At 46.6% G+C, this 14,825-nt stretch overlaps 1 protein-coding gene across 1 annotated transcript in view; it reads left to right on the forward strand.

The window, feature by feature from the left end:
• EXOC5 (exocyst complex component 5) overlaps positions 1 to 11,651 on the forward strand; it is a 35,647-nt gene extending 23,996 nt beyond the window's left edge. The window contains exons 11-18 of the mRNA XM_033168618.1: positions 844 to 1,053; positions 2,799 to 2,946; positions 4,893 to 5,001; positions 5,460 to 5,580; positions 6,950 to 7,036; positions 7,872 to 7,980; positions 10,357 to 10,572; positions 11,128 to 11,651. Coding sequence (XP_033024509.1) covers positions 844 to 1,053; positions 2,799 to 2,946; positions 4,893 to 5,001; positions 5,460 to 5,580; positions 6,950 to 7,036; positions 7,872 to 7,980; positions 10,357 to 10,572; positions 11,128 to 11,316 — 1,189 coding nt within the window. The 3' untranslated portion in view covers positions 11,317 to 11,651. The remainder of the gene's footprint in view (positions 1 to 843; positions 1,054 to 2,798; positions 2,947 to 4,892; positions 5,002 to 5,459; positions 5,581 to 6,949; positions 7,037 to 7,871; positions 7,981 to 10,356; positions 10,573 to 11,127) is intronic.
• The last annotated feature ends 3,174 nt before the right edge of the window (positions 11,652 to 14,825 follow it).

Raw genomic sequence — 14,825 nt, forward strand, 5'->3', positions numbered from 1 at the left:
ACTCATCTTGCTTTACTGACCGAGGGAGCCGGTGTACAGCTTCCGGGGCATGTGGCCAGCATGACAAAGCTGCTTCTGGTGAACCAGAGCAGCGCACGGAAACGCTGTTTACCTTCCTGCCGAAGTGGTACCTATTTATCTACTTGCACTTTGATGTGCTTTCCAACTGCTCGGTTGGCAGGAGCAGGAACAGAGCACACCCCGTCGTGGGGACTGCCGACCTTCTGATCGACCTTCTGATCGGCAAGCCCTAGGCTCCATGGTTTGGGTATGGTAAACCTGTTAACGACTGCAATTAGGCCTACAGGAAAAAGCAAAGGATCGTATGCAGATGACCAAAAATAGCTTTAGCATATGTAATGAGACAAGTCATTAACAGTCGTCAACAGGTTTACCATACCCATTGAGCCAATCACCCATCTCCTACCCTCTCACTATATGTAAGGGTCTGGTGACTTCTTCAGTATCTGAAGAAGTGTGCATGCACACGAAAGCTCATACCAAGACTTAGTTGGTCTCTAAGGCGCTACTGGAATTTTTTAAAATTTAATTCGACTGTGTCAGATCAACACGGCTACCTACCTGAATCTGTAATAAAATGGCGTGTTAAACTTACATACTGTTCTTAAAAGCAGGGCATGTCCAGCAGTCTCCAGTCCAGTGAACTGACCAGGTCCACACTTGCTTAGCTTTGGCAGTGCTGTAGCGTTTGCTGTGCCCAGACCCCTCACTCCAATCCCTTAGTGAACACTGCAAATACTTTATACCTGAATGTTACCTCCTGCTAATGCATTCCTTCTTTCCTTCTTGCTCCCTCCCCTCTCTCCCTTCCTTAACATAAAGGACTACTAATCTTTCAAGCAAATTGATGGAGTTTAACTTGGGCACTGATAAGCAGACTTTCTTGTCTAAGCTTATCAAATCCATCTTCGTTTCCTACTTGGAGAATTACATCGAGGTGGAAATTGGTTATTTGAGAAGCAGGAGCTCCATGATTTTGCAGCGCTATTATGAGTCGAAAAACCACCAGAAGAGAGCCATTGGAAGTGGAGGGTAAGGTTTGGCTTCCAGTCTTGTTTACTGTGCTTCTTCCTTTGTTGATTTTAAGTTTGCAGTATTCTCAAATCCACATTAAGGACAAGTCTTTTGTTTAAGATACTGGTATGCACACATTTATAATTTTGTTTGCTATCTGCTGCAGTGGTTGCTTGCATGTCTTAATAATGCAGTCACAAAACCAAGCTAAAAACTTTGCAGGGATGTTTGTTGTGTGAAATAAACGTAACACCGTGACGGAAACCAGAGCACACGGCAACACAGTTTACCTTCCTGCCACAGCGGTACCTATTTATCTACTCGCACTGGTGTGCTTTCAAACTGCTAGGTTAGCAGGAGAAATTGCCAGCTGTATACCATGTATACCCCCATAGGTTTACAATATATGCGTTGCATGTGGATGCTAGAAGGATTTTGTCCAGCCCATAGTGATCCTCCAGCAGAAAGTTGTTTCCTTGCTGTAGCTAATAACCACCAAGACCACCTCTCTGTTTCCTGGCTGTGCTAACTTGGCATAAGCAGTAGCTTTTAAGAGAGTGTTGGATAAGGTTACCAGGTTTTTTTCAAAGAATCCGGCCACACTTTTTTTTTGAAAAGAGAAAAAAAGCTATTTTTAAAAATGTTTATTTATTTAAAAGTAATACCTCCTCTTCTGTGGTCTTCTCTGTCGCGTGGCCTTCCTCTGGGTCCCGGCCTGCTTTCTTGGAGCGCTAGCCGCCGTGGAGTAGGCTCAGGTCGGGCCTGGGCTCAGCCATGTGTCCTTGCCCTCCCGGTGCTCTCCTACCTTTTCTAAGTGGCAGTGGCGGCGTGGCAAGGTCGGGGCTCCCCTCTTTTTTCTCCTTCCTCTTTCTCTCTCTCCCTTCTCCCTCTCCTCTCCTCCTCCTCCGTACGTCAGCTCTGGGGTTTTTACTAGCCCCGGAGTGCTGCTGGGCAGCCGGCTGGGTGGCCAGGCGCTCTCGCTCCCAGCTTGATTTGGGTCGTGGGGGGTCAGTGGTTTCCCCAGTTGATGCACTGGGCATCCCCAGTTCCCCCTCGGCAGTGGCAGTCTCAGCAGCCCGGAGCCAGCCTGGTAGCGCAGTTGGCTCTGGCTGGCTTCAGGAGCTTCTCGCTGCCATGGCGCCCGCCATTTTGCCTTGCTGGAAGTCCACATATGTTGTGTCTTGTGCCGTTGGACCAATCACGCAACATTCATTCCCTACTAATAAATCTACAACACTTAAAATCTAAATCCGGGGACGTTAAATGAAATCCGGGGACATTCCGGCGACGGATTTTGTCCAGGGACAGATATGTAAATCCAGGGACTGTCCCCAGGAAACGGGGACGTCTGGTAACCATAGTGTTGGAGGCAGCGTGTGGGAGAAGGCATTCCCTGTGGTGGACACATGCATACCTTTTGCCCTATTATTATTCCTGGTCCAACGGGCTTTGCTGGTTTTGAAACACTGCAAAACCTCTTGTGCCAGAGATGATAGCAGGGCAAAATAAATGGTTCTGCATCCCACAGGCAGGCTTTGCTCTGCTATACCAGTTTTAACTTTCTTCATATGAGTTGCCTGTCTCCAATTCTTTCGTATTGATGTTGTGGCATTGGTTGTTTTTCCTTCAAAAATCCGAGGAATTTGCATTCTGTATTTAAAATGTCTAGCATTGTTCTTCATGTGGCCGATGAGTTAACCCCGGTTTGCATAACCAGACTTCACTTTGGATAAATGGTTCCTGCTTGGTGCGTCTCTTTCTAGCATTCAAGAATTCAAAGAGCGAATACGGCAGCGGACAAACCTGCCATTGGGCCCCAGTATTGACACCCACGGCGAAACTTTCCTGTCCCAGGATGTGGTGGTTAACCTTTTGCAAGAAACTAAGCAAGCCTTTGAAAGGTGCCACAGGGTGTGTACACTTATTAATAGAATTATTTTACGCTATCTAATGGTTTATCAGAATACACTGTGGGTGTTGCTGTGTGCACACAAACGTTTTCTGAGTGTGTTTGCTGTTTTTAAACCTCCTGATAGTTTTTTTTAAAAAAATTATCTTAGTTCTTATGCTATTTTTGAAAACCTTTTTCAGTAGGAAAGTGGCATATAGATGCATGAGATAAGTGTTTCTTCCTGAGCCCCTATATCCCAGCTCAGTCCCTGAGATAATCTGGAGGGGCTTCAGCTAGTAGCTGGGCATTTACCTATGGGTATTGGGTGGTATTTAAATGTAATAAATAACAATAATAATAATTAATAATAATAATAATAAATTTAATGCTGCTGGTGACATGCTTCAGAATGCTGTTCCAGCAGAGATTCAATAACACCCTCTCTCTTTACAGGTAGGTAGCCGTGTTGGTCTGCCGTAGTCGAAACAAAATAAAAAATAAAAAAATTTCTTCCAGTAGCACCTTAGAGACCAACTAAGTTTGTTCTTGGTATGAGCTTTCGCGTGCATGCACACTTCTTCAGATATGCACACAAAAGCTCATACCAAGAACAAATTTAGTTGGTCTCTAAGTTGCTACTGGAAGGAATTTTGTTTGTTTGTTTTGTTTCAACCCTCGCTCTTGACTTTCAGGCATCTCTAAGTATATTTATTAATACAGTTTTGCTGTTGGGACTAGAGTGAAATTGACGGGAGCTGCAAGACCGTAGTTTCCTCTTCTGGATTCCCTTTTGCAGTACGATAGTGTTTTTCCCGCCCCACCTTCCCATGGTATAATAGATGTGCCTTCAGTCCAGATTGCCAAGCTCACTTCCGTGTTTGGTTGCTCTCCTCCTTTTCACCCAGCTTCCAGTAGCATTTTCAGAAGTTGTTGGGGGGGGGGGGACGGGGACGATAGCACTGGAGTCTGGAGAGAGGGCAAGAAGAGCAAGAGGAGCAGTAGGAAGGGTTGTTTTGTGAAAGATGCAAGGAGCTGCAAGGGGCCCACAAGGCGGATGCACAGGAGTGGGGAACCCTGGGCCCAGGGCAGAATGCAGCCTCCCAGGCATCTCTCTATCTGGCCCATGGAGCCCTCCCCTCACCCAGACTTTCTACACACCTTCCTTCAGCGTTTTTATCTGACTGGAATGTGTCCTCGAACTCTGATCACGCCTCTTGCTTGTCTGAAAGGGGAATAGAGAGAGACATGTGCAAAAAACCTATTGCACTATACAAGGGCAACGTTTTCCATTCATTGCTCTGCTTGCTACTGGCCCCATCCACAATTGGCATGTTGCTTAGAAGGGAGTGGCCCTCAGTACGCCAACCCTTCTTTTTCAGAACTTCCTTTTCAGGAAATAAAGGTAGGGGTCCTTAGTAGGGTTGGGCGATATATCGCCCAAAAGGGTTTGAGGTCCATATCGTGATACCATAATTTTTGACCTGGCAGTATATCGCAAATCATGATATGTGTGTACGCTATGCAAAAATCAGTGTGGGAAGAGACGTGGAGCCGGCCAATGCTTCTCTCGATTCCCGCAGCTCCTGTTAACTCTGCTGGCTCAGCTCTCCCTGCCTCCTGCAGGGGGCAGCAAATCACAAGATCAGGCGCTGGCAAAAATCACGATGCGGGAAAAACCGTGAAGTCAGTCTGTGGCTCTGTATAGCTCCATCCATATTTCAGACACAGGCAGGTTTAGCTGGTGAGATATCAGGATGTTGAAAACCAGATATCGCCCAGCCCTAGTCCTTAGGATGGCTAACAAAAACTTGTCACTTGCAAGTTGCTCCAACTCTTCGTAATTAAGTAGTTTTGGTTGGTCTTTGCATGAATCCGTGCAGAGTTGTCTGTGTTTAAAATACTTTGCATATAATTCTTCACATCTCTGTGCCAGAAAGGTCCTAACAAGCACTTTCCACTTTTAAAGCTTTCTGACCCGTCAGATCTGCCGAAAAACGCCTTCAGAATTTTCTCTTTGCTCGTGGAGTTCTTATGCATCGAGCACATTGATTATGCTCTGGAAATTGGGTTGGCTGGTAGGTGCAACACTGCCTTTATTCCCATTAAATATTGCACTGTAACGTAGCTAAAATATGTGACCCTTCTTTGAAACTATACATTTTTGGAAACGACTTAAAAGTTCATTAATCTGAGGCTGCAGCATTGTGATGTAACTTGCCCTAGCGGTTTAGGCTCCAAACCAAACATCGTAAGCAAACAAACAAAATGTAATGTAAACACCATTCTTAGAATTGCTGATATGTATATAATTTAGGAGCAACGCTGATGAAATAGATCGGACTAGTCTCATTTTCAGCTTTTAAAGAAATGAAAATATCAAACACTTAACCTTCATCCAGCTTAAAGTCAGTGTCCTTGTTATCGCTGGCGATTCTGCTAACTGGTTCTCAGGATTCCTGGTGCTTGTTGGGTGGATTGTTTCCTTAGACTCATTCAAAAGTTTTTACCGGTTTCATTATTTGCTGGCCTCTAGGAATTCCTTCTCCAGATGCCAAGACTGCAAATCTTTACTTCCTGGATGTCGTGAACCAGGCTAATACCATTTTTCACCTCTTTGACAAGCAGTTCAATGATCATCTGATGCCATTGGTCAGGTAGGTTACCTGTTGTGTCTTCAAGCCAAGAAGCATGTAGTGTTTGCATTCTGACTCATAAATGTTCCTTCATAGAGGCAAAAAGTGTTATGCCAGAATCATCTGTCTGGGGCCACATAAAAGCTCCAGAACAAGCAGTCCACAATCTCCAGCAGGGAAAAGATGCAGTAGGAGTCAGTAGTTTGGTTGCTCTTTCTGCAGCCTAGATTTTCCATTAATAATCTCCATGTTTTTGCCATGTGGTTATCATGCCCATTTACACGCAAGGCCTGATTTATCGCACATATTTAAGTTGCTTGGCAGAGGCTGAAGAAGGAAGCATTGGAAATGGGTTTGAAGAAAAGAAATAGAGGGTTCTGGGACTTCTGAAGGAGGACACAGAGGCAGACACTGTGGGATTTCTTGCACCCTGACCTACTGAAAGCCCCCAGACTGACTTCTGAGAGATCACATGTTTCCATGTAATCCTCTGGAGGTTTAAAAACCTTCTGTCGGGGAACTGCCACCTGGTCCACTGAGAGGAACGGAGGGTCTGTTAGCATACAGAGAGCCCTGACGCAATTTCCAGCACCCCAGTTGTGCAGAGGAGTGAAACGCAGGGAAGGTAGGAGGAGACTTGGGGTGCTGAAGTTATTATGCTGGGGGAGAAGCCGGAAGGGGCCACTCCCGGATTCTGCCAGCGACTGAGATAGACATGCTTTTTGTAGCTCTGCACTGTAAATAGTTTGCACAATAAAACTGCAATAAGACTGTTTGGGCTCCTGCTCCGTTACTCGTGAAGCACCTTCACGCGAACCTTACACCTTCATTTGCATTTTTTCCAAATTAAGTTAGTTAACTTGCAAACTGAGATTTTCAGTATTCTGCTGGATAACGGTGCCCAAGAATGGCATTACATGAGTGATAAAAAGGTATCAGTAACTATTAGACATGATATCTGTGGGCTAACTCTGAATGACAGTCACTGGGGAACAGCAATAGGAGAGGCCTGTGGCCCTCGGGTCTTCTGCTGGGCTTCCCATAGACACCTGGTTGGTCACTGCAAGAAAGAGGGGCTAGACTAGGTGGGCTCCCTTTTATCTGATCCAGCTGGACTCTTTGGATATTCTTCTGCATATGTAATACTTTTCCATACTTGCCTCCACACTGCACCCACAACAGCTGCACGGTCAGGTTCTCCCTCTCACGTAGCTTGTTCCACACATAACTGCGACTAGCAGGCCTCTTTCACGAGAGGCGAAAATGACAGGGTGGACGAACTGGGAAACCCTTGCAGATTCAAGTGCCCTGGGATCGAGGGTGCTTGGAGTTGATGTGCGTGTGGCAGAGAATGGTAGCTAACGACTTCCCCTCCCTCCATTTATCACAGCTCTTCTCCCAAGCTCTCCGAATGTCTTCAGAAGAAAAAGGACGTCACAGAACAAATGGAGGTGAAGCTGGACATGGGCATTGACAGGCAAGCGAAGGTTTCATCACCTTTCTGAACCATCACTCAGTTTCCCCTTTTGCATCAGCTGTTTGTAGATTGGGACAGTTCATTACTCTGGCAAATAATGAAAATTTAGCGGTGGGGGGAATTGTGGACATGTTTCTAGCCATCCCTCCATCCCAGTGTCTAGTACAGGGGTCAGCAAACTTACCGCTTACACTCAGGCCAGTGTCTCCAGCGCCGATTGCGCGGAGGGCAGGGGAGCATGCACCCATACGCGTGTGCACACACTATTTCCGGTGCACTTCTGGGTCGGAGGAGCACCGGAAATAGCTTGTGCGCATGTGCACGGGCCTCCTTCGACTTGGATGTGCACCGGAAATAACGCTTGTGCATGTGCGCAAGCTATTTCCACTGCTCCTCCGACCTGGAAGTGGGCAGCCGCGCAGCACAGCGGCAGTAAGAGCGGGCGGCAGGGGTCACCGCGGGCCAGATAAACAAGTCCCTCGGGGCCTTATCTGGTCAGCAGGCCTTAGTTTGGGGACCCCTGGTCTAGTTCTGATTGCAAGTCCCTTGGAGGAAGGGACAGCCATGCTACTTTTTTTTGTGAAGTGCCGTGTATTGAGATGGTGTTATATAAATAATGTGCGTATTCATCTCTAATTTTAATAGTGAAGTTTTAAATTGCCTCTGCTGCTGTTTAGCGGCCCACCATTTCTGGAAGCCCAGGGGAGTAGGCCTGCGACGGCACACTTCACCCACAAGTTAGCGGATGCTTTGAGAAAGGGATCCTGTTGGCTTGGGCTTTGTGGGGCTCAAAATGCTAACTTTAAAACAGCCACCTGGTATTTTAACTTTGAAGGACGCTGAATTGCATGATTGGGCAGATGAAGCACATCTTGGCGGCGGAACAAAGGAAGACCGATTTCAAACCAGAAGATGAGAACAATGTTCTGATTCAGTACACTAATGTGAGTAACTATATATAGATTAGTCAATGACAAGTGACACGGCAAGTAATTGGACTGCCGCTGGCGTTCTTCCCTGCTGACTGCGCTCAGCATATGCATTTTATCACACGTGCGCCTCACTTAATAGTCAAATTTTCTTCACTCTTCTAGGAATTCTGATGCATTTCCATTGTGCGATTTCAGCCTGGGCGAGAACAATAGTGGTTCCTAAATGCTCAGCGTTTTTAGTCATTGGTGTCCTGTTGTGCTGCATAGAAATCATAAGAATGTGGAAGCATAGAGCAGGGTGAGGCTTGCAGATAGTTTAGCCCAGCCCCCTGCAATAAGGCTGTATCCTCTTATGTACTAAGCCACGCTGTATTTACTACTGCGATTTAGCATTTATACCGCACCAGCAGCCAAACCCACCCTCCCACCCTGCGGAGTAGCTCCCAGCACCCCAGCTGAAGTGTGCCACGTTCAAAAGGCATAGAGTAAAAATGAATACATTCCTCACTGTGCTCTTCAGGCTCCTAGATCTCTGTGGTTGCCACCAACAGAGCCGCAATGTAAGAAGAAATCCAAATGTTGCACAAAATGCTCAAAATGAATGATGCCTAAATTGCCAGGGAGCTTGTTTTAATAGCAGTGCACCTTTTGCGACCGCATTTGAAGGCCTTCTCATGCGTTAACATAATATAAGGACAGTATAACTCCAGAACGTCGACTGACTTTGGTAGCAGCCAAAGTATTGGGATAATTGTAGCACATGGATTCAAGTTATGAGAGATTCTGACTAGACATCAGGAAGAACTATGTGACGAGAGCTGTTTGACAGTGGAATGGTCTCCCTCGGGAGGCGGTGGACTCTCCTTCCTTGGAGGTTACTAAGCAGAGATGAATGGCCATCTGTCTGGGAGGCTTCAGTTGATATTCCTGCATTGCAGGGGGTTGGACTAGATGACCCTTAGTGTCCCTTACCATTCTACAATTCTGTTATTCTATTTATTTATCTGAAGTGTGTGTGTGAGAGAGAGAGATGAGTGCACATCAAGACCACTACTGCGGTTTACTTAATATTACCATTTGAGTAACATCAGTGGGATTTACTTTCAGCTACCTCCACTGGGATATCTGAATGCTTTTTAAAATAAGAGGTATGAAACAGATATAGTGAACCTTTTGTTGCATCAGCATCTCTCTGCATGCAAACAAACCTCTGGGTTACACAGAAATACTTGTCAGACAGACTGGAAAAAATGATTAAATCTCAAGTATGATTCTTGTGCATTAGGTAAAGGTAAAGGTACCCCTGGGACCCAGGTGGCGCTGTGGGTTAAACCACAGAGTCTAGGGCTTGCTGATCAGAAGGTCGGCGGTTCGAATCCCTGCCACGGCGTGAGGGATTCACTGCCACGTTCGAATCCCTGCCACGTTGCTCGGTCCTAGCTCCTGCCCACCTAGCAGTTCGAAAGCACGTCAAAGTGCGAGTAGATAAATAGGGACCGCTCCAGCCGGAAGATAAACGGCGTTTCCGTGCGGTGCTCTGGTTCGCCAGAAGCAGCTTTGTCATGCTGGACACATGACCCGGAAGCTGTCTGCGGACAAATGCTGGCTCCCTTGGCCTATAGAGTGACATGAGCGCCGCAACCCCAGAGTCGGACACGACTGGACCTGATGGTCAGGGGTCCCTTTACCTTTTACCTTTTACCTCTGTGGTTGCGGCACTCATCTCGCTTTACTGGCCGAGGGAGCCGGCGTTTGTCCACATACAGCTTCCGGGTCATGTGGCCAGCATGACTAAGCCGCTTATCTACTTGCACTTGATGTGCTTTCGAACTGCTAGGTGGGCAGGAACTTGGACCGAACAACGGGAGCTCACCCCATCATGGGCATCTGAACCGCCGACCTTCTGGTCGGCATGCCCTAGGCTCTGTGGTTTAGACCACAGCACCACCCGCGTCTTGTACATTAGTCACTTCAAATAATTGCCACATCACCAATATTTTTTTTACTTTAAACAAGTGTAATATAGTGATAAGCCATTCTAGACATATTTCCTTATGAGTGAATTGAGTTAAATGGGGTTTACTCTCAGATAAGTGGGCACAAGAATGCAACCTGTATTTTGTTGCAGTTACTGGGAGTTCCACATCCCAGGAGTGCCATCTAAAAGTATGGAACTCATTTTCTTCCAAGAGGGCAGCTGAGAGGTATCCGTTCTTTATTCAATTGAAAAATGTTGTATGAACGCAATATGTGAGGTGTCACCTTTCTCCAGACGTCAATTCAGAAACCCCACCCCACCCCACACACAATGTCCACCCCGAGTGGCTGTCAAGCCTGACAGAGAGCCCTTTCCTTTTTCTCCTCCTAACTTTCCTGCTTACTTTTCAGGCCTGTGCCAAAGTCTGCATCTATGTCAGAAAGCAAGTGGAAAAGATCAGGAATTCTATGGATGGCAAGAACGTGGACGGTGTTCTGACGGAGTTTGGAGTTCGCTTCCACCGACTCATCTATGAGCACCTGCAACAATATTCCTACAGCTGCATGGGGGGCATGTTGGCAATCTGCGATGTGGCCGAATACAGGAAATGTGCCAAAGAGTTCAAGGTATGTGGCCAATAGGCACGACCGATTCAATTTGAGATGCAGCACCTTGTCCTTGTATTTGATTGGGTGGCCTAATGTTAAAACAGGATTTACCTGTTTGTAAAATGGGAATATTCAAACTATCGGTCTCCAAGGTTTGTTGCGTTCATGAACAAAGGTGAGAAAAATGTCTGTGCGTTGGGGTGCATTATGCAAATAATGTTTTGCTAATACAGTGGTACCTCGGTTTTCGAATGTAATCCATTCCAGAAGTCCGTTTGAGTTCCGAAACGTTCAGAAACCGAAAACTGAAAGCGGAAGCCTCAAAATGGAAGCCTCAATACGGAAAACTCAAAACGGAAGCTGCGTTTCCTGTTTGACTTTTGAAGCACATTCAAAAACCAAGGCATTTACTTCCAGGATTTTGGTGTTCGAGTTCTGAAACGTTCAACTACGGAGGCGTTTGAAAACTGAGATACCACTATAATCTCTAGGCCTGTGGTGAATCTGAAAAGCACCGTTTGATATTTAAATTGACCTTGCTTTGCTTCCGCCCCCCCCCCCCAATTGCTACAGATTGCACTGGTACTGCAGCTTTTTGACACGCTCCACTCCCTTTGCAACCTCCTTGTCGTAGCTCCGGATAACTTGAAGCAGGTCTGCTCAGGAGAGCAGCTTGCTATTCTGGACAAGAACATCCTCCATTCCTTTGTACAGCTCCGCCTTGACTACAGATCTGCTCGCCTTGGCCGCCACTTCAGCTGAGAGCACAGAAGAAGCAAAACCCAAGTATCTGCTGGGACTTGGCTTGCTAGAGAACACAGTGGTGGCTTCTTCTGAGGGTGGGATGGGGGCCGGATTGGGGAGGGGGGGAGAGAGAGAGAGCTCTCGGTAGAAAAATGTCCAGGTGTAACTTAAACTGGGCCTTTCCATTTGTCCTCTTTTCTTCTTCCGTGTAAAATAAACAGCCTCCAAAAATTAAGATTCTGCAAAAGCACTTCCTATTGCCTGTTCATCGGAACACCACGTGGCCAGTTTTTCTGACTTGCTGTCTTCTGAATGAATTAATTAAATAAAAACAAATAAATACATTTTCAGCACTGGTTCAAAAAGAATGACTTGTATTTCAGAACACCCAAAGTGGATTCCTTTGCCCACGCTGCAACCTAACACCTTACGGTTAACCCTGTGGAGGGGAGGGAATCGACACTTTTTGTAGATGGGCGTTCCTTAAAACCGCTTTGTGCTCTCTCAAAATGACACCCGCCACAGATGTAAAGTTTTGCATGAGGAAACTGCATGATGATCTGCTCTGAGAGAGTTGGGAAAGCATCAGGAATCGTCTTCCCCCTGCAGAGTTAAATGATGTTCCTGAGGCAGAGCTCTTGTTCTACGTCAGGCATCTCTGTTCAGCTGAACATGCCTTTCTTTGGTCCCAGTAGCCACCAGCGGCCCACGTCTTGCTGCCTTCTTTTCCTTCTGCTCATGGGCTTGTGCACATCTCTGCAGCATGATCCTCATAAAACATAGTGATGAGGCTTCGTGTACCTGGGGCAGGTGACAGCTCATGAGGTTGCCCCATCCTCTTTCCCCCCCTGGAAGGGTGTGGGAATGTTAAAGACAGTAGGAAATGATATTTTGGATAAGTATTATCCTTCCTTCACTCACACTAGCAAGTGATATAGCAGAGAAAATTCCCCTCAATATAGCTGGAAGCCAGTTTGCAGATTTTCTTGAATCTCTTAATTAAGATTATTTCCTGGTGTCCCCTTTAACCCCTCTCAAAAGAATAAAGACACAAGAGTCTTTCTGAGTCAAGTAACAAAAAGTTTACTCACGTTTCAGTTCACGGTTTGATCCCTGAAAGGCAGGCTTTACTTAATAAATACATAACAAAGTCTGAGTTTGTCTCATATGGAGACTGAACTCGTGTGCTGCTGGCCGAGAGCCAGCAGACAGCAAAACTACATTAAGATAACAATATGGCTGCAGGAGAGCAGCATGGCAGCCAAAGATCAACAACCCACTTTAGGGAAATAAGGAATGTTGCATTTGACTGTACCCATGAATTACATCCCATGAAGAGTTCCTGAACCTTTGACAGCGGCTTGATGCACTGATGTTCAGCCGCTGAACCTTTTCCCTTCATTGCAGATGCCATGATGGGGAAAGCTTTGCACAGATGACTTGTGCTTGTTACGTTGGTGCTAAAAGAATCATGACACACATGTTAGCAGTGTGTAGAGATGGAGAGCGGAGCTGAACCCTCCAGTAACTGACTCAAATCTGTGTAGTATCTCCTCACAATTTCCACATTGCTCCTAACGGAATACACCTGACTACACTTTGACTTAGTTCCGATGAGATCTAAAAGCCCCATTAAAATGTTAACAGGGCCTCTTTCCCCCATTCATAAGACCATGTTCAGAATGTAGCAAGACAACATGCAAGCTTCATTTTCTTAACTCTAGAATCATGTTTACACAAACTCTGAGCCAAATCCAATGTGCTTAATATAACCCATACATTCACAGGCAAAGTTTTAACTCCTTCCCTTTCTCAGAAGTGGTATGGAACTGTTCTGTTTCTGCTTTAAACAAAAAATATCTGTTGGGAATACTTTAGGGAAGTTTCCTAATTTGGGGGTACATGTGCATCTTTATAAAGAGTTGGCAGCAAGGCAGATTTAGTATGCCAAGGAGCATCTCTTGATCATCTCTCACTCCCTCTGGTTTAAAACTAGATCCCATCTCCATTCTGTAGTGCAAATGAGATGAGGGACAGGGCAGCTGGGACAGGGCATACCTGTGATTTCCTGCATGCCTTGAGGCCGGGTAAAATACAAATAATAATATACCGGTAATAATAATTTATTATTTGTACCCCGCCCATCTGGCTGGGTCTCCCCAGCCACTCTGGGCGGCTTCCACCAAACATTAAAATACATTTTAAAATATCACAGTTTAAAAACTTCCCTAAACAGGGCTGCCTTCAGGAATTTTCTAAATGTCAGGTAGTTGTTTATCTCTTTGACCTCTGATGGGAGGGTGTTCCACAGGGCGGACGCCACTACCGAGAAGGCCCTCTGCCTGGTTCCCTGTAGTTTTGCTTCTCGCAGTGAGGGAACCACCAGAAGGCTCTCGGCGCTGGATCTCAGTGTCCGAGCTGAATGATGGGGCTGGAGACGCTCCTTCAGGTATACAGGACCGAGGCCGTTTAGGGCTTTAAAGGTCAGCACCAACACTTTGAATTGTGCTCGGAAATGTACTGGGAGCCAATGCAGATCTCTCAGGACCGGTGTTATGTGGTCCCGGCAGCCCCTCCCAGTCACCAGTCTAGCTGCCGCATTCTGGATTAATTGCAGTTTCCGGGTCACCTTCAAAGGTAGCCCCACATAGAGCGCATTGCAGTAGTCCAAGCGGGAGATAACTAGAGGATGTACCACTCTGGTGAGACAGTCTGCGGGCAGGTAGGGTCTCAGCCTGCGTACCAGATGGAGCTGGTAGACAGCCGCCCTGGACACAGAATGAACCTGCGCCTCCATGGACAGCTGTGAGTCCAAAATGACTCCCAGGCTGCGCACCTGGTCCTTCAGGGGCACAGTTACCCCATTCAGGACCAGGGAGTCCCCCACACCCACCCGCCCCCTATCCCCCAAAAACAGTACTTCTGTCTTGTCAGGATTCAACCTCAATCTGTTAGCCGCCATCCATCCTCCAACCGCCTCCAGGCACTCACACAGGACCTTCACGGCCTTCACTGGTTCTGATTTGAAAGAGAGATAGAGCTGGGTATCATCCGCATACTGATGAACACCCAGCCCAAACCCCCTGATGATCTCTCCCAGACATTTTGAGTCACAGCGTACGCACATGAGGGCAGTTGGTCGTGGCAAAGACGCACGTCATCCTATTGGGACCAAACAGCCCCCATGGAGATCACTGGCCTGTATTTTTTTGTGCATCTTACAAAAGGTCTTTTTTTTTTCTCAGGCCTGCACTTAACACTTCAAGCCGCAAGGATCTTCCTGCAAACCTTTTTGAATGTCTCCAGGCCCAATAAGTACTGCCTGATTTATAGCGCTGTAGGTTTTTTTTGGGGGGGGGGTATGTGAATACATACGAGCTCAGTATTATTGTGATAAAGGAGCGAGGGAGAGTCATGCCAAGCTTTCCCAAAGCATTCTGGGGAAATGCCTGCTTTGTTCCCTTGCATTGCTCTCTTCGCTGGCCATGGCAGAGGCACAAAGCTTTCCGTGGACACCGGAGAAGGAA

The sequence above is a fragment of the Lacerta agilis genome, chromosome 1 (assembly GCF_009819535.1).
Source record: "Lacerta agilis isolate rLacAgi1 chromosome 1, rLacAgi1.pri, whole genome shotgun sequence".
In the NCBI taxonomy this organism is placed as follows: Eukaryota; Metazoa; Chordata; class Lepidosauria; order Squamata; family Lacertidae; genus Lacerta; species Lacerta agilis.